Here is a 26155-nt window from a genome sequence, read left to right as displayed (position 1 = left end):
GAAAAACAAAAAAAAATAAAGAAGAAAGTCAGCATCCTGGTGTTAATTCCCGGGACAGCCCAAGTAGGGTAAGGGACCGACCAACGCTTCTTGAGCAAGGTTGGCCAGCGACAGGAACACGGGGTCGCTGAGGGTCTTCTCAGGTCCTAAACATCTACGTAAGAGCTCGGCGTGCAGCGTGCGCTACGTTGGGGAAAGACACGCGGATGGACATTCTGGGAGAGCCACGGTACAGAGAGACAGCCCGGCGGCCCTGAGACTTCCAGGTCTCTGCCAGGCTCGGAGAGAGAGGCGGAGGTGAACGCGGCCGGGGGCGGGGTGAGCAGGACAGGGGTGGGGCCACGCGTGCTGGGGCGGGGCCTAGGCGGCCAGCGGGGCGGGGAGAAGGCAGGTGAGGACGAGGAGGGCGCGGGCGAGGGCGGGGCCACGCGTGCGGGGGCGGGACGAGCGCGAATAAGGACCAGGCCCGCGTGATCGGGGGCGGGGCCGCGCGCCTGCCGCTCGGCTGGCCTCGGGAGCGCGCGGCGCGGGCCCGCCGGGCTGTGGTGACGAGGACGCGGCTGGGCGGGAGCGCCCCGGGTGACCGGGGCGGGGAGCTGGGATCGCGAGCGTCCGGGGCGCTGCAGGCTGAAGGCTGGCCCTCGCTCGGCTCCTCTCACGGCCTCGGCGCTGCGTGCAGAGGAGACGCAGCAAGCCGAGGCAGGCGAAGGGCTCTGGGCATTCCCTTGACGGCCGGCGGCGCCCGCGGCCCTCAGCATGTTCCGCGGGGCGAGGCTTTTCCTCCCGCCCGTGGGCTGAGGCGGCTGCGGCCGCAGCCACAGACGCGGGATGCACCTGCCGGGAGCGGCTTAGAGGACGCGGCCGGCGGGAGGTCCCAGCCGCCAGCAGGAGGCTTTCGTCGCCGCCGCCGCCGCGGGCCCGAGCCGGAGCGTGGGGGACACCCCGCCATGGCGGCCCGGAGCGCCCCCAGCTGCCACCTGCGGCTCGAGTGGGTGTACGGGTACCGGGGCCACCAGTGCCGCAACAACCTCTATTACACGGCGGCCAAGGAGATCGTGTACTTCGTGGCGGGGGTCGGCGTGGTATACAGCCCGCGGGAGCACCGGCAGAAGTTCTACCGAGGCCACAGCGACGACATCATCAGGTACGGGGACCGGGCCGCCACCGCCTGCCCAGGCTCCAGGCGTCGTGACCGCTCCCGAAGGGACGTCGTCCTGGAGAGGAGCCGCGGGGCTCTGACCCCGAGCCTACCCACTTGTCACTGCGCTGTTTTTCCGTCTTTCTAAGTCTGGGGGACCCACTTGTCGGGTCGGTGCTGCACCGGGCATTCGGTAGCACTTTTAAAAAAAATTTCCGTGGGATGTTTTTTAAACGGATTCTTAAAGAGCAGAGGGGAAATCCTTTACCGTGGAGAACTGACGGGAGCTCCGGGGACCTCAGGATAGTCCTGGGGAACACGCCCAGGTTGGCATCCTGGAGGGTATTCGCCTCTTGGTTATCTTTAGTTCAGGTTTCATTGCCTGCAGTTAGCAGATAGAAAAGAAACCCAGGTAACCCTCAGGCTATTCATAAAGGTTAAAATTTGCGCACCTAAAGGCAGTTTGGTGTAAGTCTTACTCGAAAAAGCTGCTAAAAACAACCCCACCGATGATCAGTTCTCGTTTTATCTTCACTAAACTACTCCTAAATAGATTTACTTTCCTATCTTTTCATTTAAATAGCGGCGGTTTGGTTTTGTGTTGGTGTGTATTTTTCTTTCTTGGGCAGTATCTTAAAGTTGGTCCTAGTGCTTGTTTACATTTTTGTGGTGAGCGGTATATTTAAAATGTTATTTTTCAGTGTCTTAGAACTTTTGTGGTAAAGTTCGAAGCTTCAAAAACAGACCTGTGACCATTGTCCTCAGGTGCAGCATTTTTGTCCTTTATGGAATAAAATATAATGAAAACATTTGGAGAATGTATGTGTGTGCTGCTTCTGTTTTTTGTTGTTGTTGTTGTTTGTTTGTTTTTTAAAGAAATTCTGTGCTTGGTTTTGGTTAATTTTGTTCCCTTATGTTTGTTCCACAGTACTTAAGTTGGACATTTTGAATCCAGTGTCTTGGTTTGATGTCTTGTAGGCAAGAAGCTGTGATAATTAAATTCCACAAATAAAGTGGTTCTGCTTTGTATCTCTATACTCTATAATATGTAGGAGGGGAAGTGGTTTAGGACAAACAGAAGGTAGGGCAAGATGGAGTAAAGACAAGAAGCAAAAATTGAGATTATGGAATAGAGAATGAGGCTTTTGTTATTCATTTGTTTTTTTAAGACATGAAAGTGGAGTATTGCAAGATTGTACTTGATGCATTGCTTTGGAAAGGAAACTGACAAGTCATTTCATTTTTCTCAAATTAGGATTCTTTTTGTAGTGGTGATCAGGGTTACAGACCTAGTAGAATACTATAGTTTAAGTTGCTAACTAAAACAAAACAAAAAACTGTCATATTTATGTTGTTATTTATCCCAAGAGCAGAGTTAATTCTAGTTTCTTTTTTTTTTTTTTCACTAACCCTTTCAAGTCTCTCTCTCTCCATATATTAGTACCAGGAGTACCTGGAGCAAAAGGCATACTAGCTTTACCTGGACAAAACACCCTTGACTAAAGCCTTCTTCCAGATGTTGTCTGTTAGGTTGAATTTAGTAAGTGGTGCAAATATGAGGGATGTTATGGTCTTCATGGTGCACTTGAATTTTTTTTCTCAGTGGTAGTTATGAACGTTATATTGCTGTAGTTGTGTAACCTTTACTAATATTTACTATACTTCTCTAGTCACTTACTGTTTACTAATCTTTATTCTAGTAATTGGTTTAGATATGCAACTGAGGTGGGGTTTTTTTGGTATTGGGGATTGAACTTGGGTCCTTGCGCTTGTGCAGCAGGCAGCGAAACCACTGAGCGAAATCCCTGGCCCTACTGAGGGTTTTTTTGTACCAGGGATAGAACTCTGGTCCTTGCGCTTGAGAGACAGGCGGCGGAACCACTGAGCTAAATCCCCAGCCCTATGCAACTGAGTTTTAATGTCAGAAGTAAGACAGGACTTTTGGGGTCACTTTTTCTTGCATTTTTGTTTCAAGTATATTAATATGCTTTTTAGTTAGAGCTTTTAGAAATGTTTACCCTTTTTCTCAAGTATATTAAGTCAGAATCTTCTAGGATTCTGGCTGGAGCCTGGAATCTGTTATAAAAAGTGTCTCATGTGACTGTTTGGGAATCATACTGCCACCCTGTATTATTAACATAAGCAGTTTGAGAAATAGGCATAAACTCTTCCCTCAAACTTGATACCAGGATTTTCTTACACATTGTATAATATCTAGAAACAGTTTTTCAGAAACTATTAGACTACCTACGGATTTAACAAAATGTCTTATGTTTAACTAGAATTAGGTGAACTTAACATTCACAGGCTGAGCCATGATTCTCTTTGGTAAGACTTTTATTTGTCTAGAAATTAAAACATTTAAATATTACATTAAATCTTTCAAATACTACATTCTTTAACGAATAAACTTAACAGAAAGGTAGGTATTATCTAGAATAATAGTTGGAATATTCAAACATGTGTTAACTATATTGTTTACTTAGGAAAAAGCTGAATTTTTAGATTTCCATTTAACTATTTTTTATTGTTTTTAAACTATCTTACATGTAAATATGCAAATAAGTAATGAAATGTTTTGGTATATATTAAAAACAGAATAGGTTTTTACAAGCTGTTACAAACTTACTGTTATTTCAAGATTTTCTCTTATTTATTGAGCATCTTCATTGTGCAAGGGTCTCTAACATAATATTCTCAGAGTTTGAAGACACAGCCAAGTAAAGTGTCAATTAGAATACATGTACTAGGGATATTACTAGCGTACCTTTGATATATGTCTTGTTACTTTTATCGTTGCTGAGACAAAATACCGGCTGCCCAAAGTTAGAGGAAGGTTTATGGTAGCTTATGGTTTGTAGAGGTTTCAGTTCATAGATGGCTGGCTGCAGGGCAGAGTGGCATGGCAGAGAGGCATCACAGAGGAGAAACAGTTCCTGGCAGGCAGAAGGCAGGAAGGCTGTAAAGCAGTGAAATAGCAAGCAGCAAACCGCCACAGCAACAACAGCAGCCTTCTTCCTGTCTCTTATATTATATGCAGGCTATACACTTAGGGCAGGTAGCACTCACATCCAGTGTGGGCCTTCCCATTATCCATAGTTAGAACTAAGCCAAACCAATCAGTTGACTGATTTATTAATTTATTAATCACACACCCTTAATCCCAGCACCACACACTCTAGATCCAGTCAGCTATGAAAACGCTCCACCTATCACCACATGAGGTTTTTTGGGGACATCTAGTCACAAGTCATAACTATATGTATGTGGGGATATAACAGCATAGTATTGTTAAAGAATATAATACTTACATTGAATCTTCAAGGAAAACAGGGAGAAATAGTCATCAGAAGGATGATGGTATAGAATTCAGAGAAGAGGTAACATATGCAGCAGTCTTATGAGAGATTCTTTAAAAGTTGTTTGTACTGTCTTCAGTTCCTTTTCTCCCATTTACTCTTGGCTATATTCTATTTCACTATAGCAGTTCTTGTCGAGATCACTAATAAACTCCATATTGCCAAATCCAATAGTAGTTTTTGTTTCTCTTTTGTTATCATTATTTGACACAATTGGTCATTCCTACATTCTTAAAACACTTTTTAATTTAAATTTTAAGTAATACATAAAATCACAAAAATTATGCATATTTATAGGGTATCCTGTGGTATTGTGGTACATATATACACTGTAATGTTTAGATCATGGTAAAAATTAGAACATTTATTATTTCTTTATAGTGAAAATATACAAAATGCTTTCTTCTGGTTTTATGGAATATGTTACATTGTCATTATCTGTAGTACTGCTATTGAGTAGCACACCAGAACTTATCAGTACTCATTGATCAACCTTTTCCCATCTCCTCCTCCCCTAAGCTTTCCCTAGTCTCTGCTTACATTCATTCTCAACCTCTGAGATCAACTTTTTAAAATATTCTGTGTATAAATGAGATTATGTGGTACTTACCTTTCTGTGCCTGGCTCCTTTTACTTAGCATAAGGATCTCCAGTTCCATTCATATTGTCACAAATGATAGCATTTCATCCTTTTTATGGCTGAATAATATTTCATTGTGGTATGTGCGATAATTTCTTTACACACTTATCAGTTGATGGACATTTAGATTGTTTCCATGTTTTGGTTATTGTGAATAGTGCTGCAGTGAACATATAAGTTCATATATTTCTTTGACACACTTATTTCATTTCCTTTGGATATATGGTCAGTAGTAGAATTGTTGGATATATAGTATTAACATATTTTCTTAAGTGACATTGGTTTATTTATTCTTGCAGCAGTTATTTAATACCTAAGCCAGGGATTGTTCACTTGGATGTGAGATTAATATACTATATGGAAATCTCAGGAAAGAACATATTAAGCAAAGGGACTATCAAGTACAGAAGCCTTGAAGTAGACATACAGTATATTTGAACAACAGTAAGAAATTTAATGTGGCTGGAGTAGAGTGAACTCAGGGTAAATAGTAAGAAATGAAGTTTGATGAGATAGGCAGTGGTGGTGAGGACTGATGGTGTAGGACTTTATACAGTATGCTATTGAGAGGAAGTTGGCCTTTCCACATGAGACTACAAGTTATTTGAACAGTTTAAACAATTTAATCAAGTTAGTGACATAATTTGACTTATGATTAAATAAAGTCACTCTGGCTCCCATACTGAGGACAGTCTGAGGGGAAGGTCAGAATGGAAACAGGGAAACTACTTGAGACTGTTCTGGATATGTTTTTTAGAGGCAGTATAACTTATAACAAATCAGATATAAATTATGAGAGATAAGAAAAGTCAATTATGATCACAGAATTTTTTGTCAGGCCAACTACAGTGGTGTTACTGTTTACTGAATTGGGAAAGATTAGTGTCTTGGTTACTTTTTTCATTGCCAAGACAAAATACCCAACACCTAAAGTTAAAGGAGGAAGGATTTATTTCAGCTCACAGTTTGTAGATATTTCAGTCTATAGTTGGCTGGCTCCAAGGCAGGGAGGCATGGCAGAGGGGCATCGCAGAAGAGAAACAGTCTATGGCAAAGCAGGCAGGAGACAGTGAAGCAGCAATCAGCAAGCCTGCCTTTCCTTTTTATCCCATCCAGGATACAAGCCTTTTGGGTGGTGCCACCCACACTCAGGATGGGGTTTCTGTCTTCAGTAAATCCTTTCAGCCACACCCAGAACTATGATAATCCCAGGCAGTGGACTGATTTAGTACCACCCCCTTAATTCCAACATCACATTCTTAATCCATGTTCACACACTTAGATCCAGCCATCTCTGAAAAGCCGCTCCTACATGGGGTTTGGGGGGGCACATCTAGATACAAGCCATAACAATTGGGAAGAGCAAATGTTTTGTTTTGAGAGGAAGGGAAAATTAGAAGCTCTATTTTAGAAGTGTTCTGTTTGCCATGTCTAATAGACAGCCACATGGAGTTGTAAATTAGGCAGTTGATCAAGCATGTCTGTAATTCAAAGAAGCAATCTGGGCTGGCTGGTATAAATTTGGATTTTATCAGCAGGTACATAGTATTCAAAGCCATGAACCTGGATGAGATCCCTAAGGGAATGAATATAGACAGAGAAAGAGTCTTTAAAAAACAGATTCCTAGGTGGGTGGAATATCAAATGAGTGTGTATGGGGATATGGAAGTCAAGTGAAAAGTATTTCAGGAAGGAAGGAGTGACCAGCTGTATCAAGTAAGATGAAGTAAGATGAAGGCTTCTTCACCTTAGTGTTGGTGTTAACTATTGTGCCACTATTACTTTGAAATCAAATGACTCCCCAAAAAACTGTCCACATGATGGGAGAAAGGAGGAAGTAGGAAGAAGTCAAAATGATTCATATCATTATTACTACACAGAACCAGCATCCTTTAAGATTTATTCCAAGAGTTCCCACTTTACTTAGTTATTAAAAGTGACTGGCAGCCCTAGATTCTTAATATTGTACTAAAAAATGTGACCTTCAGACTAACAGATTACCAACACCCAGAAACTTATTAGAACTACAAATTCTCAGGTACCATACCTGCCAAATCAGAAACTCAGGGTATGAGGCCAGCAATTAGTTTTAATCACTTCCAGGTGATTTTGATAAAGTTCAAACTTTGAGAATCACTGCTGATTCCCAGGCTTAGTTATGTAATAGTATTGCTTGGACAGTTAAGCAAAACACAGAAACTCTGATTTAATTTGTCTATGGTGAAACCCAGGTGTAATTTCTTTGTTGTTTTTATTTTAATTTGAGGGGAGGAGCTACTGGGGATAGACCCCAGGGCAAGTACTCTACCACTGAACTACATCCTCGGCCTTTTTTTTTTTTTTTTTAGCAAAGTCTTGCTAAGTTTACCAGGGTGACCTCAAACTTGAAACCTTCTTGTCTCAGCTCCCAGGTAGCTGGGATTATATGTGTGTGCCACTGTGACTGAACTGTTTTTAATTTTTAAGCTTCCCAGATAATTCAACTGTGGGGCTAAGGTTGAAACCACATACTGTAGTTATAATTCATGTTCAGCTGGTGGGCTAGGAGTTAACCTGAAAAAAACTCAGAGCCCTACCCAGTTCATTCACTTAGTATTATGCATTATATAATAATGTGGATAATTTGCCAAGTACTGGGACCGCCTTTAAATACCCTGGTTTCCCCCATGCTGACATCTCTGTTTGAAGATTTATTACCGAAAAAACAATCCATAGTCTGGTTTTCTGTTGATGGATCTGCTCAGGATCATTAGGGGTTAAAAACACTAAAACACAGGTGTCCTCCATCACTAATCCAGAGAAATGCTCACTACTGGGGCCCTGGAAAGTCAGCTGTGTATATGATTGTGTGCATCTGTAACAGGACCTAGAGGATGGACCTGCCGATGGCCAGGAAGTAACTAAAAGTAGGATGGAATTTGGTCTTCTTTTTTGTATTTGTCTCCATTATTACCTTCAAACTTTGGATCCTTGCTCAGTTCTGCACATAGGCATGTTGGTCACAAGAGGGGTCTGTAATACCAGCTTTATTTGCTGTAAATTTACCTAGCTTGTCTCTTCCCCAACAAGACCAAAGACACCAAGGTATGAGTAATTATACTAATTTTCAAGGTCATCTAATTGCTAGCCTTTATAATGTCCAGTTCCAGACCCCCTGGAGTGGTGTCTAGACGTCTCCTGTCATTGTCCTAAACCTTAAGTCACCTTGGATTTAAGAAAAGGAGAACCTTCCATGATAAAGTGCTCCCCCTGCCCCCTGCAGTAGTTACCCCATGAGAGGATCCGAGACTGTCCCCCTAAGCAGGAGCCCTCATCTCAGGGAGGGAACTGCATTGACCTCTCAAGTAGTGATGACCCCCAGAACCTCACAGAACCAGTTCTGAGATAATCGGTGAAACAGACCACAACTTGAGCAGTATTACCTGGGCTGCCACCCATGCAGGCCCCCCAGGTATGCAAACTTCCAATCCTTGTCTTTGTTCCCCTTTTATATAAAACCCAAAAGCTTCCATGGGCCTCTCAAATCTAGATTTTTGATCTCTTTTGTCTGTCCTTCCAGCATGACCATGCTGATTAAAGTTGCTTTCTTGCTCTTCACTTCTCATCTCCTTTATTGGTGTCATGGAATGAGTGGGCAAGCCTGATCTTTTGGAACCCCCAGAGGTGGGACTTTTCCCTAAAACTCCACTAATACATCCTAAATGCTGTCAGCTGAAGTTTGCTGTAATCCAGTGTCTCAGATGGTAATTTCAGCAGGTGCACTGTCAGCAGTGGCTTTGGCTGAATGGTTGTGGTAGCAAGGGCTAATACCAAGCTACTCCAGTCCACCACTAAGTTAAATTGAGGCTTGATCCCAGATGAAAGTCATACCATGCCACACAAAAGCCAAAGTAAAGACAGCAATAAGAATAGTAAAAAGAAAGTATGACAGATAGAAGTAATACATCACTAGCCGGGATAGCAACTTGGCTCAACACCTGAGGACAACTAGGGAAATCCCAGGACAGTGGCTGATCGGCGTCCCACTGGTCAGAATCCCTACATGCAGTTCTAAGAGTCTCCCAAAGTTTGCTCTTTCCCTGTTTGCTTATATATCATGTTACACAAAGGTAGCCTCATGCTAATAAGGCGTATGTGTCTTAGAAGGAGTGTGCTCTCAGATCTGGCTAGGAGCCGGGGCGGAGTCCTTGTACCAAATATTTCATATTAAGGTGTTTATTTCCTCAAGGGCAGACTCTTAGAGGGCAGCCAGTCCTCCTTGAGCCTGGCCCTTACAGAGGTCACACTTTGGTCACTTGAATCTGAGTAACTCCCTCTATGCTCCCTTCAGTGGTTTAGATCATGAAAAGCCAAAGTTTGTACATTAATAAATTTCTACTTTGGAGCCAGGATCTATAGTGATAAATAGACCAGGCATCCAATATGTTAATATTGGACAGGATACATAATTATCCATCAGAAGGATGGGTCATCCTCATCCAGCACCCTGGGACTAGGGCATGGAGTATGTAGTTCAGTAGTAATGTGGTTAGAATATCTGAGGCCCTGTTTTAATCCCCAGCAACAACAACAAAAAATGACCCTAGATTTATGTCCAGTTAGGGCTAGGTCCTAGAATACTGTATTTTGTTGGGCTTAAGACCATATGTTGCCACATGAAACAACAATTTTCTATTGTATCTTCAATGTAGATTAATATTCTGAGACAGCGTAAGACTGACAAGGGGTTATTCTTAGCTAGTGTAAACAAGGTGCTTTGACTACAGTAGACTTTATTCTGATTATAGGATGGTACAAGGTATTGTTATATTGGCTGAAGACTGCAAAAAAAAATCCTGAATAACTACTGTATTTCCTGGTTACAGTATAACCCTTTCTTGGCCAATACAAATTAAAGGTGGATTGGATCATTAAAAGATCAAGTGATACTCTGGTTTCTCTTCAGATCGCGTAAATCTTTTAACTTTTTAAAAATCAAGTGAAACATAGTGCCCCTCCCTTATAACACTGATATGCACATACATCTGAAGTAGGATGCATGGGGAAAAATACCAAATAATTGCTTGGTATTGGTTGACTACTAGGATAAGCGGGTAGGCATGGGGCTGAAAGTGGACATTGTGGCCTGGATCTAGCTATTTTGGGGGCCTTCAATAGGCAATTCATCATAACACAAAAATCTTAGTTTTTTTCCTGGGGTAGGAGGTTTATATCATGTTGGATTGTCAAATAAGAAGAGATTATAATCATAGGAGGTGTTAACTGAGATTTTACTCTAATGGTTATTGTGTTAGTTACTTTTCTCTCATTGCTGAGACAAAATACCCAACACCCAAAGTTAAAGGAGGAAAGGTTTATTTGGCTCACAGTTCGTAGAGGTTTCACTCCATAATTTGCTGGCTCCAAGGGAGGGTGGCAAACAGGCATCACAGAGGAGAAGCAACATGGTGCACACAAGGTAGCAAAGGCAACAAGAGGGACAAAAGTTCATGGCAGCAGAAGACCACAAAGCTACAAGAGAGTTTAACATTGTCTTTCTGCCCCTTTTATGCCATCTGGACTACCGGGATTAGGGAAGTGCCAGACCAATCACTCAAATAGTTTAGTAATCACACGATTTTAATCCTAGATCATACACTCTAGATTCAACCCCACCTTACAACTGCATGAGGCTTTGGGCGGACATCTAGACACAAGCCATAATACTTATCTTGTTCACAACTGTGAAAGAATACCTGATTTTACTTTAATCTAGAGGCTGGGTAATATAGAAATAAAACAGAGACCAGTTGGATGTGAGATGACAATTCTGGATTGTAGCATTGTCAGAGTTATAGATGATGACAGCCTTTTGATGGGGCCTGAGAAAGGAGAGATTGTAGTTTTATGTACTGGAAATATGTAAGGTGTGGTAGAACCGGGAGCACCTAAGTGAAATTAAAGATCCATAAATAAATTGATGGTGAGAGGAGTGTACAAGCTAGGTTGTTTTCCACATCAGTTAGAAAAAACAAGACACACAATTGCCATCAGTTTTCCTGTCAAGGAAATCCTGCTTCTCTCCCTGTTTCTAGGAATCATGTACCTACCTCACTTCTCACACAAAGAAGATATTTGTTTCCTGCCCCAAATCCATCAGAATCTACCTGTTTGCATCACTTTGAGAAGACTTAACTTTCAGGTTAGGATGTATGATACTAGACACCACTGCTAATAATGTGAAAGTTGTATTATATATTCATTTCAGTATGGGAGTTGATGGTGGTGACAATGACCACAGGCAGTTACACTTAAGAATTTTGCTGTTTTTATTCAGTACAATATTGTTCCCAGTATTATTTAACTTTGCCACAAGACGATGACATAATTAGGTCTAACCACTTCCGTGTCCATGTCTTTGTAGGAGTAAGGTTCATCAGAGAGGAGCAGGATGTAATTCTCAACCAGGAGTTAAAAATGGAAGGCTATTCCAAGTCTTGTAATATAGGTATTCGTAGACTAGTTGTCATTACTTGGTTACAGTATGACTTTGCTAATTATTATTTAACTTGTGGACAATGTACTTAATCCATAAAACACCATTTCATGGTGATACAAATCTTATGTGGAACTTAGATGCTAGATTTAGATAACATGCATTTGCAAAAGGCAGTCTTTACAGCCATATGAAGAGACTATGTGGCAGGTTGAGGTCACCATAATAAGAGATTATTAGAGGCTTGCTAGGTTCCCTCTGGGAGAGTTATTATTATTTTAGACTAGCAGTACATATTTATAGAAAATTCAGAAGCATAAACTAGAAAGTATTTGCCTACAATCAAGAGATATAGGTTATTCCCTTTTATGCTTTTTTGATGCATGTATTCTTAAGTAATTGAAGTCACAATGTCTTACTTTTCTTATTGCTGAGACAAAATACCCAACACCCAAAGTTAAAGGGGGAAAAGTTTATTTAGCTCACAGTTATAGAGGTTTTAGTTTATCATTGAGTGGCTCCAAGGCAGGGTAACAGACAGGCATCACAGAGGATAAACAGTTCATGGTGGGCAGAAGGTAGCAAAGAAATCAGGAGACAACAACAGCTCTTTTCTATCCCATATATCTTATCCAGGCTGCTTAGGGCAGGTAGCACTCACACCCTTAATCCCAGTGCTCTTGATACCATATTGGACCATGAATCAATCCCAGCACCACACACTGGATCCAGCCACCTCTGAAAAAACCCTCCTGTGACCACATGTGGCTTTGGGGGGACATCTAGACACAAACCATAACATTTTGCCCTGGCCCCCCAAAGACTCTTGCACATCCCTTTATGCAAAAGGCATTTAGTCCATCTCTAAGAGGTGCCAGTCCTAACAGTTTCAGGATTGCTGAAAAAATCCAAGTCCAAAGTCTCCTCTGAGATTTAAGGCAAAATCTTAGCTGTGAGCCCCTGTACAAATGAAAAGGAAGTTAAACACTTTCAACATTCAATGGCACAAGATAGACATTACCATTCCGAAAGGTACAAATGGGGGATAAAAAGGAATGGGACCAAAGAAAGTCCAAAATCCAGCAGGGCAAACTTTAAGACCTGTAGTTCCATGTCCAGCATCCCAGGCAATCTGTGGCAAGATGTGAACTTTGAAGGACTTGGGTAGCTCCACATCTACATCACTTCTGGTGGTGACAGCTCCTATGGCTTCTCTGTTGGGCCAGCTCTGCTCCCTCCTTGCAGTTTTCTTCAGACAATTCATGTTCCTGGCTTCTCCAAACTTATGGGTTCTCCACTGAACCTTCAACTTCATACTCTGGCCTCCCAGGCCTTCTTCTGAAACCTGGGTGGAAGCCTTCCTGACCCCACAACTCTTGCATTCTGCATGCACTTAAAACCAGCACCAGGTAGCTGATGCTAAGGTCTGCTGCCAGCTGGAGTAGTAGCCATGCTTCCTTCTCTCTTGGGTATAGGGGTCAAGTGCCCATGAACCAAATCCTGAGGAACAACCTCCCTAGGATACTGCCATTCTGAAACATGGTGCTCTGGGGCTGTCTTCTCAAAGCAAAGTGTTTCACCTTTGCAACCATGAGGTTGCAAATATTGGAGTCTTGCTGGTTCTTGTGATGTCCTCCAGTCATCTTTTCTGTTGTTTTCTGAAATACTTGGCATTTTCTTGCTAGTCTTTTCAGTGACCAATTTCTTCTCTCTTCCATCTTTGCAGGTCCCAACTTTACTGGAGCTTCCTTTCTGGGAAAATTCAAAATGTTTAAAATTAGTATGCTGGGCCCTTTGCTCTTGATTCTCAACATAAATTTGACTAGTAGCCATGCCACTGCCCCTACATTAGACTGTGTTGAAATTTCTTCTGCAAGATTAGTCTACTGCCCCTAATCTGAGTCTCAGGCATGGTCTCTGGATATGAGCAAAATGCAGACAAACTTTCTGCTAAGCATAACACACATCTTCTGGAGTCCAGCAGCCAGTGCCGTCCTTCCAAGCAGACACCTCCAGCGCCTGGTCTTTACTGGCATCATTTCTGGGTTTTGTTTTGTTTTTTTGGTACCGGGGATCGAACTCAGGACCTTGCACTTGTGAGGCAGGCGCCGGAACCACTCAGCTAAATCCCCGGCCCAACTGGCATCATTTCTGTCAGCATTCTGGCCTTCTGAGCTCTGACCAGAATCTCCCATCAAGTAAAGTCTAAGGTGTTCCAGCTCTGCTTTTTCAGTTGGCACTTCTAAACCTTTCCTAACTCTTCCCTTTCCCACAAGCCAGCTCCAAAGGCTCCTAAAATACATGGTCCGGTATAGCCATAGCAAAGATTCCACTTTTCTGGTACCAGATTTTTTCTTAGTTACTTTTCTCTCAATGCTGAGACAAAATACCTGATACCCAAGGTTAAAAGAGGAAAGGTTTATTTATCTCACAGCTTGTAGAGGTTTCAGTCCTTAATTGTCTGATATGGTGCCATGGCAGACAAGCCTCATGGAGGAGAAACAGCTCATGGTGAGCAGAAGGTAGCAAAGCAACAAGGGAGCTTAGCAGCTTCTTTCTGTCCCTTTTACACTCTAATCTAGACTACTGGGATTAGGGCAGTGCCAAACCAATCAGTGGACTGATTTAGTAATCGCACACCCTTAATCCAAGTATCACACACTCTAGATCCAGCCAGCTCTGAAAAAGCCCCACTTATCAACACATGAGGCCTTGGGGCGACATCTAGGCACAAACCGTAGCACATAGTATATATAAAATTTGGATTCTGGTTTTGCTTTGTTTTTATAATGGAAGCTTTTCCCGCTACTGTGAAAAATCCTCATATGTTTTTAATGACTGTATAAAAGCCAATCTTGTGAATGTACTGTAATGATGGAACCATTCCTTAAATGTTAGACAGTTAAGTGATTTTCAAAGTTTTGCTGTTACAGAGATGATACAGTGAAAAGAATTGTACATAAGGATTTTTCTGCATTAAGGATTATTTAATGAAAAATTTCCTTTCAACAATTAACAGCTTTTTTGTAAATTCAGTTAAATATTGAGTATACAAGTCATTGTTGTGGATACTTAGAATTTAATTGAATAAAAAGAGTGAAGTCTGTCCTATTGGAATATACATTCTAGTGGGAGAGAGTAACATAAATCACTAACAATATTAATTTTAGATAGTTGATACCTATCATAAATAAATGAGGGTAATAGATAGAATATGCTGGAATTACTAGAGGGAGTTAGAGAATGCTTCTCTAAGCAAGTTACATTTGACCTAAAGCGTGAATGAGGTGAGGATTTGGGAGATCACTCTGGATAAGACAGCATAATGAGCTCAGCCTTTTAGTAGTACAGAAAAATGAAGTTTGTTTTGGTGAATTGGTACATGCCCTTAACATACTTTGATTATTTCCACCCATGTTATGCCCTTCCCTTTTCTTTCCCTCTCTTCCTGATTCCCTTCCTTATCTCTGAGACTGCATTTTCTACTTTCCTGTTATCTCCTTTTTAAAAAGATTCTTCATGTAAGAGAAAACTATGTGATATTTAAAGTTCTGAGTCTGACTTATTTTGCTTAACATAATGGTCTCAAATTTCATCTAGTTTCCTGAAAATGACATAATTTCATTCTTTATGGTTGTATAATACTCCATTGTATATAAATGCACCCCATTTACTTTATCCATTCATTTATTGACAGGCATATAGGCTGTTTCCACAGCTTAGCTATTGTGAATTGTGCTGCATTAAGCTGGCTATACAGGTATCAATCACTATAGTGTTCTATATTTAATTCTTTCAGGAATTTTCTGAGAAGCAGTATAGCTGGATCAAATGGTAGCTCTATTTTTAGTTTTTTGAGGAACCTCCATACTGATTTCCTGTGTTTGTACTGGTCTACATTCCCACCAACAGTGTAGAAGGGTTCATTTTTCTTTCCAGCATTCATTTCTTTTTCTATTCTTGATGAGAGTCATTCCGGCTAGGAATCTTAATGTAGTTTTTGTATTTTCCTGATGGCTAAAGATTTCTTACATTTTTTTCAAATACTTTTAGACATTTGTATTTCTTTGGAGAAGTGTCTGTGCATTTCTTGGCCATATATTCATTGAGAGTTTTTTTGATTTGTTAATTTTTTAGTTCATTATATATTCCAGTATTGATCCTCTATTGGAAGAGTAGGTGGTAGAGATTTTCTTCTATTCTACAGGCTTTCTCTTCATGCTGCTGTTTTCTTTGCTGTGCAGAAGCTTTGTAATTTGATTAAGTTGCATTTGTTAATTCTTTTTTCCGGTTCCCCTTGCATGGAGTATTGTTTTCCACCCTTTAACTTTCAGTCTGTGAGTTTCATTTTGAATTAAGTGTGTTTCCTGTATGCAGCATATTGTTGGATTTTGCTTCTTGACCCATTCTGCCAGTCTGTTTCTTTTGATTGGTGAATTGAGACCATTAACGTTGATGGTTATAACTGAAACGTATTGACTTGTCATTGCCATGACTTTTTCTTTTTGTTGGGTTCTCCCCCTTTACATTGAATTTCTTGTCATACCAGATGGGTTCATTCTGCTTTGCTTCCTGGGGTTGTGATCCTCAATGTCTGTTCCTAGGATATTGTGTAAAACTTTTTGGAGTGCTGGTTTGGTATTCATGAAGTTCCTAAGGTACTCTTTGTCATGAAAGTATCTTATTTCTCCATCAATTTTGAAAGATAGTTTTGCAGGGTACATCAATCTGGGTTGCAGGCTGTTTTCTTTTAGGCCTTGGAATATGTCACTCCAACCTCTTTTTGCCTTGATGGTTTGTGTTGAGAAATCTGCTGTGATTCTGATGGACTTTCCTTTGTATGTGATTTGTTTCTTTTCTCTGACTGCTTGGAGAACTTTGTTCTTCTGTTGAGCTTGTGGAATCTTAACAATTATATGCCTATGTGTAGATTTTTTTTGATCAAGGCTATTTGGAGTCCTATATGCCTCACTTATCTGTATGTCAAGTTCTTTTCTCCTGCTTGGGAAGTTTTCTGCCATTACTTCTGTGAAGAGTTTTTTTATGTCATCTGCACCCTCTCCTGTTTCTTCATTGAGCCCAGTCAGTCTTATGTTATTCTTCTTTGCATCATCTAGCAGCTGCTGGATTGATTTCTCGTGTTCCCTTATAATTTTGAAGCAATTTTTCTTTTCCTGGTCATTAATTGGCATTTGTTAATTCTTGCTATTAAAATCTTTTCTTAGGAAGTCTGCCTGTGCCTATGGCTTCAAGTGTTTTCCCTGTGTTTTCTTCTAGCAGTGTCAAAGTTTCTGGTCTTATAGCTATGTCTGTGATCCCTTTTGAGTTGATTGTAGTACAGATTGATTTAGTACAGATCTAGTCTAAATCTTCCATATATGGATATCCAGTTTTTCCAGCACCATTTGTTGGAGGCAGTCTTTTGTGCAACATATGCGTTGGCACTTTTGTCAAGAATTAGATGGCTGTGGTTTGGGGGGTTATTTCTGTGACCTCTATTCCATTCCATTGGTCTACATGTCTGTTTTTAGCAGAACCATGCTGTATTTGTTACTATGGCTTTATAATGTATTTTTAAATGGGAAATTGTGTTGTCTCCAGCATTGCTTAAAAAACAATTGCTCAAGATTGTTTTGGCTCATCTGGGTCTTTTGTGCTTTCATACGATTTTTTTTATGTGACTTTTAAGATTGTTTCCTCTCCTTCTGTGAAGAATGTTGGTATTTTTATGGGATTGACAACATTTACTAAGTTGAGGAAGAGCAAATTGGGAGGGTGGGGAGGAAATCAAATTTCCCTTGAATCTATTAAATTTGAGGTGCTCATGATCCATCCATCGCTCTGGGTTAGAGATATAAATTTGGAGGTTATCACTGTGTGCATGCATTTAAAGCCATGGAAAGGGAAGGGAAGACAGGCAAGACAAAGCCCTTTAGAAACTGTATCAATCAGGTGTTGGGCCTGGAAGATAGGGCAACAAAGGAGAGTGAAGAGAGGGGCTGATTGCAGAGTTAGGAAGGCCTAGAGAGGTAGAAAGAATAGTGGTCAGTTGTGTCAGATACTACTGAAAAGTAGGAAAATACGAATATACAATTTATCATTAGATTTAGCAGGGTTACATGTGACCTTAAATGAACTCAGGGAAGGAGAAGGAACAGAAGACTTCTTGGAGTATGTTGAGACAATAATGGGTGGGAAAAGTTGAGACAACATTTTTGAGAAGTTATGCTGTGAATGGACAACAGAAAAGAGGTTATTGATGAGGGGTCAAGAAAGTTCTTTTTAAAAATTTGTATATCTGAATGCTACTGTACTGACTAATGAAGAAGCAATAATTCCAGAAAACAGTTTTAGGAGTAAAATGCTTAAAAGTGAAGGCACTGGGACCCGGAACCCAAGCAAAGAATTCAAGTAATAAAGAGTTTCTTCCATTTTACAAGAGGGAAGTCAGAGTCTGGCAGTACAGCTGTAGTTAGATTAATGTACTTGGTAGGGATAAAATGTCTCCTTTAATTCCATTTATATTACTTGATAAGTACAAGGCAGGCTTATCAGCTGCAAGGCATAAGTAGATGTTAGAGGGAGTTTGAAGGTTGAGAAAAGAAATGCTAAGTGTTTAATAGGGTTGTCTAATAGTGAAAAGTGTTCATTTAAGATGTATGAAATTAGATATTTGATTAAAACAATTATATAAAAGAAGAGAAATCAGTTAAGATGACAGTATCCTTTATGTTTGTTTAATGTGTTTCTACTTTAAGATGAATTAAGAGATTAAATGATTTTTAAACTTAATATGTAATTGTGGAATTTGATGACAGTGTAGACACCTAATTCCTTAACTCAGCAATATTAATAGGAGAAAGAACTTTTAAAGATCTGTTTTTTCTGTGTATTTTAAATGATGGTATCCACAAATATGGATGTATGATAATCTTGTTAAATGTTCTAAAATAAGTACAAAATTCAAATGGTATTTTTTATTTTCTTTTTTCCAAATTAATTCTAAGCATTGTTGAGTTCCACTATATATTCAGCAGTATATTAGGCACTGTGTGAATAGAGTTTAACTATATTAAGTTGACCTTAAAGATACTTAAAAAACACTCATGTTTTTGTTCTCATTAAGAAAATTGGAGCTATTACAAGAGAACTTTCAGATTCCACCTACACATGAGCAACAACACATCCAGTTCCTGTTGCATATTAATTCTTCCACTCATGTACTAGATCCTTCTCTTTTTTGCCTACTCCAGAAATTCTCACATTCACTTATTGTCACTATTATTGTTAGATGACCCCTGTAAGCATATAAAGTACGTTTAAAAGATAGTCTTTCTTAAAAATAATGTTTAAAACAGTGAATATCCATTATGGAGGAAAAAACCCCAACCTATAAGTTCACAATATACAAAATTTAACTCAAATTGTGTCATGTGTCTTAATTGTGAAAGCTAAAACTGTAAAAATTGTAGAAAAAGTATAGAAAGTAGGGAACAAAGCGTGAATCATAAAAAGTAAAATTACAAATTGAACCTTATTAAAATAACTTAAGATTTCCAGTAACTGAAGACAGTGCTGGGTATATATTAAGTATTTTCCCCAAATTTCTTCCTCAAAAAATAAAAAAAATCACTTTATGAAACCATGGCTTCATTACTTAGAGAATACCAAAACTGCAAAAATAACTGTAAATAAAAAGAGAAAAACAAACTCAATCTGCAATTTCATAAACTCTCTTTCCTCTCTGCTGCTGCTAAGTTTTGTAGGGAGCAACAAACCAATAACTAGAAAAGAGTATCTTGACTAGGTAATGTAAGGATAAAGACAAAAAGAATTGTACATAATGCTACAGTCTAGTTCAGATTATTTCTCATAAGTCTAGCAATTATAAAATGTCTGGGCATAGTAAAATTAGTAAAATAGACTATATTATAAGAACCTAGTTTCTCTTAGAGTAAAAAGCTATAAATAAGAAAACAGAAAAGTCTTAAGTGAACCTTGTAGTTTTATATTAGAACCAGAGATATTTATATGAGCTCATGTTTTTTTAAATATACAGATAGGGAATATATGTACACAGAGTACAGAATGTATACGTGGGTTAGTATGCCTGCATATATTTCCCGGCTCTGTCTGTTGAAACAGTTTATAAGCTCTAACATTGCAGTAACAATGATCGCTTCTAGTTCTCAGATCTTGCTCAGTAAACACCATTTTTTAATAAAAGGAAGTAGGATTTCCTTAAGAACTAGTTGATTATAAGACTGCAGTAGAAAAAATACTGGAATATATTATGGTGCAAGAGAGAAAGTAAGTTCCCAAAAAGAGAGGGTAGTATGTTGAAAGATTATCAAAACCAATCTCAAAAATCTATAAGCCAAAATTGGGAGAATTTGAGCTATAAAGTTGATAGTATTAAATTTTATATAAATAAAGCTGGGGTCAGCAAATAAAAGGCTGTGGATCCAATCTGGTTTGCTATTTTTATAAATGAAGTATTATTAGTAAACATGAATATTTGTTTGCAACCTCTTTTTCTTTATTGTCACTTATGAAGTGCTTTTATTTTTTCCTTACCCACAAAAAAATTTAATAGCACAGATATACATCATTCTATTCATGCAATATATATATATATGTATAAGGCATATATATAATAAAAGTATATAATATGTATTAATGAAAGTTATATAATAAAAGAGTAAGACTACTATGCATATTAAGAACCAATGTTCACCCCTTTGGAGATATTACTTCCAATGAGAATGTATGGTTTATGTATTATTCTCTGTGGCCAGTTAGGTATTATGAGATGAGTTGAATAGTTGTATGGCCCCCAAAACATAATGTATTTACTATCTACCATTTAGATTTTGTTGACTTTGGGAATAAAATATCCGTGAGTTCAAGCTGATATGAGCACATACTGGATTAAATAAATAAACAGGGGAGAAAAGATAGTTCTTCCTCATGGTAGAATTCTAGTTAATTACTGTAGAAGAGAAGTGTGAAATAAGAGTATCACATAGGTCTGTACTATAGTTGTACTATAAATGTTGTAGACAAGATCTACCAATAGATACTAAAATCAGTGGATGAAAGTTTGATGAGAACCAAGATTTGCAGTCTCAAAGTACCTCCCTTAAGATAATTATTGATGCAAAAATAAATTTTTAGTGACTCTACAGTAGCAGGCACCTTTTAACCAAAGAATCAAAGTAAACAGTATGAATAATAATACGTATTGACACTCTGAACATACTTTATATGATGCACTAAGAAGGACGAACATTTTTGTGATATTCTTATCAAAAACGCGTAACTTCAGTCTAATCATATGACAAATCCAAATTTAGAGAAAATCTACAACTTGGTACTCTTCAGAATTGTTTAGGTCATAAATAACAAAAGTCTAAGGAACTGTTATATAAACTGGAAATTGCAAAAGAGAAATAAGTGCTAAATGCAGCATGGGATTCCACAGGATCTTGGAACAGAAAAAGACATTAGTGGAAAAATTAATGAATTTTGAATAAGGTCTGTTTACTGAATGACAGTTTCTAATATCAATTTCCTCTTCCTGATCATCACATTATGGTTGTGCAAAATGTTTATATTGGGGAAGTAAGATGAGAGATGTAAAAATTGAGTAATTGGGGTGGTGGTGAATGCCTGTAGTCCTAGCTACTCAGGAGCCTGAGGCAGGAAGATCACTTGAGCTTACAAGTTGGAGACTAGGCTAGGAAACAGAGATCCTGTCTCAAAGAAAATTTTGTATTATATCTGTAACCTTTTTAAAGTCTAAAATTAATCCAAAATAAAACATACTAAAACATTAAAGTATCTTCAAAGATACCGTTAAGAAAATGAAAAGATGGCCCGTGGATTTAGCTCAGTGGTTTTGCCGCCTGCTGTGCAAGCGCAAGGACCTGAGTTCGATCCTCGGTACCAAAAAAAAAAAGAAAATGAGAAGACAGTCTATAAATTGGGAGACACATATGTAAAACATGTATTTGAGAAAACATTGTATCCAGAATATTTGAAGAACTCTTGTGATACATTTGTTCAGTGATGAACAACCAGTTTAAAAACAGGCAAAATGCTTTTTTCCCAGACGTGCATTCACTTGTAGAAAGTGCGTAATAGTGTGTGGAGGCTCATATCCTGGACTTCTAGCTGTACTACAATGAAAAGGTTCCCTTGGGAACTAGAGAGAGTGAGTAAAAATTACAGAGGGCATGAAGCTCAAGAAGAGGCTCTCATAAGGCTATATTTGATGTCCCAGACTCCTAAGCTGCACATTCATGGAACTGCCTGAAACAGCGTGTCAAAGCCTTTGAGAACTACAGTCATCCAGGTTTCAGATTTGCTCTTGTGGTGTAAAAATGTGGATAATACTGAAAAGGATTTGAAAACTTAACATTGGAACTATACAAGGAGGCTTTGGACATGTATGCTAAGCCTAATTCCATTCTTGCCTGCTAAAACAGTCAACCTGCCAAGCAAATAAAAATATCAACATTCTTCAGATGATTTTTTTTTTTGAGACAGAGTCTTGCTGTGTACCTCAGGATAGCCTTGAACTCACTGTAACCCAGGCTGGCCTTTAATTCCCTATTCTCCTGCCTCAACCTCCCATATGCTGGGATTACAAGTATACACAGTCACACCCGGGTCTCTCTAGAACATACAGAGTCCACCAATATGATATATATGCACTTTGGGAAAAGAAAAATTGTATAAAAATAAGTATTTTAATACTAAATGTATTGAGACATCATGAGATCAGTACAAGTTACCTTTGGCCTCTACAAATACAAGAGTTGCTCAAAGTGGTGACCATTAGCTCCAGACATTTATTAGTATGACGAATGCTGCGTGGGTAACCTTGGTCATTCAGATTGCTACACCTGCATTTTTTTTTTTTTGGTACCAGGGATCAAACTCAGATCCTTGTGCTTGTGCAGCAGGAAGTGAAACCACTGAGCTAAATCCCTGGCCCTACACATGCATTTTTAATTTCTTTTTTAACGGCTGGTAGTGTAGTGGATTTTCTGCAATATACAACAGGGAGGTCCCGAGTCATGCAGAAGATGTCGAATCAGCCCGCTGCAGGCAGGCAGGTCTGCGTACCTCCTACCGAGGTCCCAAGTTGTGCAGAACACACCGAATCAGCCTGCTGCAGACAGGCAGGTCTGTGCATGCCCTACTAAGGTCCCGAGTCGCGTGAAACATACAGAATCAGCCCGCACCCCAGCAACAATCCACTGGACCCCCCACCCCTGCTCCTCTTTACAGCCACCTGGTTCCACACTGCAAAGACGCAGAGAACACCAGACCACCAGACCACGGTACTGAGTCCTGCTGCTCCCAGCCCAGAGGTAGGGGTTTCTGAGCCGCTATCCCACTGCTCCTGGTCCAGAGGAAGGGGCTTCCCGGCCACCATCCCTCCCACTGCTCCCAGCCCAGAGGATAGGGCTTTTGGGCCACCTGTCCCCCCCACTCCTGGCCCAGAGGAAGGGGCTTCCGGGCCACCATCCCTCCCACTGCTCCCGGCCCAGAGGTAGGGGCTTCTGAGCCACCATCCCACTGCTCCTGGACCAGAGGAAGGGACTTCCCGGCCACCATCCCACCCACTGCTCCCAGCCCACAGGAAAGGGCTTTTGGGCCACCATCCCTACCACTGCTCCCGGCCCCTGTCCCACCTCTCCCAGCTCAGAGGAGGTAATCCGTGCAGGTGCCAACAGCCCCCACCCCAGTTGAAATGAGAAAACACAGAAATAAATCTCAAAACCAGACTTCCAGATCATCTACAGCAACCCCAAAGGGAAATGAGATGGAACCCTCTGATACTCAACCACCTGGACCCACTGAACTGGCAACAAAAGGGGATCTGGAAAAAATGAAATCAGAAATAATTTCTCAGATAACAGGAGAAATTGTGCCCCTAGTGCAAGACACCATTAATAAGTCTAGAGAGGAGCTCAGGAGCATGATGGAATTTCAATATAAGAAACAAATGGAATCCATAAAACAGATGCAAATAGATTTCCAGGACATGAAAAACTCCATTGAAAGTCTACACAGCAGAATGAGCCAATGTGAGGACAGAATTTCAGATATAGAAGATAAGATTGCAATTAATGACCAGGAAAAGAAAAATTGCTTCAAAATTATAAGGGAACATGAGAAATCAATCCAGCAGCTGCTAGATGATGCAAAGAAGAATAACATAAGACTGATTGGGCTCAATGAAGAAACAGGAGAGAGTGCAGATGACATAAAAAATCTCTTCACAGAAATAATGGCAGAAAACTTCCCAAGCAGGGGAAAAGAACTTGACATACAGATAAGTGAGGCATATAGGACTCCAAATAGCCTTGATCAAAAAAAATCTACACATAGGCATATAATTGTTAAGATTCCACAAACTCAACAGAAGAACAAAGTTCTCCAAGCAGTTAGAGAAAAGAAACAAATCACATACAAAGGAAAGTCCATCAGAATCACAGCAGACTTCTCAACACAAACCATCAAGGCAAAAAGAGGTTGGAGTGACATATTCCAAGGCCTAAAAGAAAACAGCCTCCAACCCAGATTGATGTACCCTGCAAAACTGTCTTTCAAAATTGATGGAGAAATAAGATACTTTAATGACAAAGAGCACCTTAGGAACTTCATGAATACCAAACCAGCACTGCAATATACAACATCCTCTAGGGGCCCCCATATGAAGTAACACAGTCTGTTGCAAAAACTTCATACTATTTTTCTTTGCCTGAAGTGTGTATACATTTTTTGGTGGGCTCTGTAATAACAAGACTCAGAGTTCATGGTATGCAAAATGCCCAAGATATAGCCCAAAATTAACATTTAAAGATTTAGGAAAATATCAGCAATTTAGAAAAGACAATAATCTTCAGTCCTAAGATGACCATATTGGATTTATCAAAAAATTTAAAGCAATTGTAATTGTATGCCATGAAATAAAGGACAATGCACTTCAGACTAATGAAATTTAGACTAATTGAATGCTAGATGTTCTCAGCAAAGAAATAGAAGCTGTATGAAAATGAAATGTTTAGGGCTGGGAGCTCAGTGGTTCTGCCGCCTGCCTTGGAAGCACAAGGTCCCGAGTTTGATCCCCAGTACCAAAAAAAAAAAAGAAATATTTAGATTAGAAAAATACAAAGGGAAATAAAGAATTCTATAGTGGACTCCGTGTCTGATTCTGCATAGTAGTCAGATTGGTCCCAAAGATATCCACACTCTAATCCCTAGAACTAGTGAATTTATGTTAAACAGAGAAAGTGACTTTGCATTAATTAAATTAAGGATCTCAAGGTAGCAAGAGTATCTTGAATTATCTAAATGGACCCAGTCTAATAATCTGAGCCTATATAAAAGCAGAGAATTTCTTAGTTGCAACAGAAATCATAAAGATCCAAAACTTGAGAATTACTCATTGTGCCATTGTTCATTTGAAGGTGGAAGTGATTGTCGGGGGGGGGATGCAGATGACCTTGGGATTTAATCTTTACAAGGGGGCTCTAATTCATGTGTCTTGCTGCCTGGTGGCCCAGATTTGATCATGTTATGTTCTTTCTGGCTTGAACTTCCCTATGGGACAGTCATGCATGTACCTACTGGTGGTTCAAGCTGGCAGGAATGTGTTACAAAGTTCCCATCTGACAGCCCATAGGGGAACAAGATCTTCAGTCCTTTACCCCCAGGAAACTAAATTTAATTAACATTTTGAATGAACTTGGAAGCTGATTCATCTTCAGAGACTTCAGAAAGAAATGCTGCTATGTTGATGCCTTGATTTTTGGCCTTGTCAGAATGTAAGCAAAGGACCCAGTGGAGTCACACTGTGACCAGATTTCTGTTCTACAGAACTGAGATAAAAAATCTGTGATGTTATAAGATATTACATCTGTGATAATTTGTCACATCAGCATAGCACCTAATACAGTCTGAGGAGTGTTTTTATCTTCTTTCAAACTAATAAATTAGACTTTTATTGTTTCTTGGATGCTGGAAAATATATGATATTCTTGGATCAGAAACAAAGGACTTTATTACTCATGGCACAGCAAACAGCATCAGCCCAATAACTGCAGAATGTACATTCTTTGCAAGTGCTATTAGAACATCTAATATAGGCCATATACTATGAAACAAACTTCATCAAATTTAAAAGAATTGAAATCATACAGGGCATGTTCTATGACCATGACAGAATAGGAGATCTTTTTTCAACCTAGTACAGTACTGGGGATTGAATACTGGGTATTGAACCCAGAGCCTCATGCATGTTAGGCAAGTGCTGTCCCACTGATCTACCACCCCTGCCTCAAAATGAAAATCAGTAGCACAAAGAAATCAGAAGGGAAATAGGAAATATTTTGAAGTAGAAGAAAATGAAATACAAAATACCAAAATTTATGAAATTCAACTAAAACAGTGTTTCAAGAAAAATGTATAACATTAAAAACATGTATTTGAAAAGAAAAATCTGAGGTGAATGATTGAAGAAGAGC

At 39.7% G+C, this 26155-nt stretch overlaps 1 protein-coding gene across 7 annotated transcripts in view; it reads left to right on the top strand.

Moving 5' to 3' along the window:
* The first annotated feature begins 518 nt into the window (after positions 1-518).
* Eml5 (EMAP like 5) overlaps positions 519-26155 on the top strand; it is a 201749-nt gene continuing 176112 nt past the window's right edge. For 6 of the 7 annotated variants that reach the window (XR_015445090.1, XM_087195457.1, XM_087195455.1 and 3 more), the window contains exon 1: positions 519-1144. Coding sequence is in view for 6 of the 7 variants with exons in the window: in XM_087195457.1 (XP_087051583.1) it covers positions 948-1144 (197 nt within the window). In the remaining variant the exon portion in view is untranslated. The remainder of the gene's footprint in view (positions 1145-26155) is intronic. The other variant, XM_087195458.1, reaches the window with a different exon arrangement.

Source organism: Heterocephalus glaber, unplaced genomic scaffold (genome assembly GCF_053883595.1).
Source record: "Heterocephalus glaber isolate CG9 unplaced genomic scaffold, H.glaber_assembly_v1.0 deba00001608, whole genome shotgun sequence".
NCBI lineage: Eukaryota > Metazoa > Chordata > Mammalia > Rodentia > Bathyergidae > Heterocephalus > Heterocephalus glaber.
The sequence above is the reverse complement of the archived record's forward strand: the minus strand, read 5'-3'. Positions and strand labels throughout refer to the sequence as shown.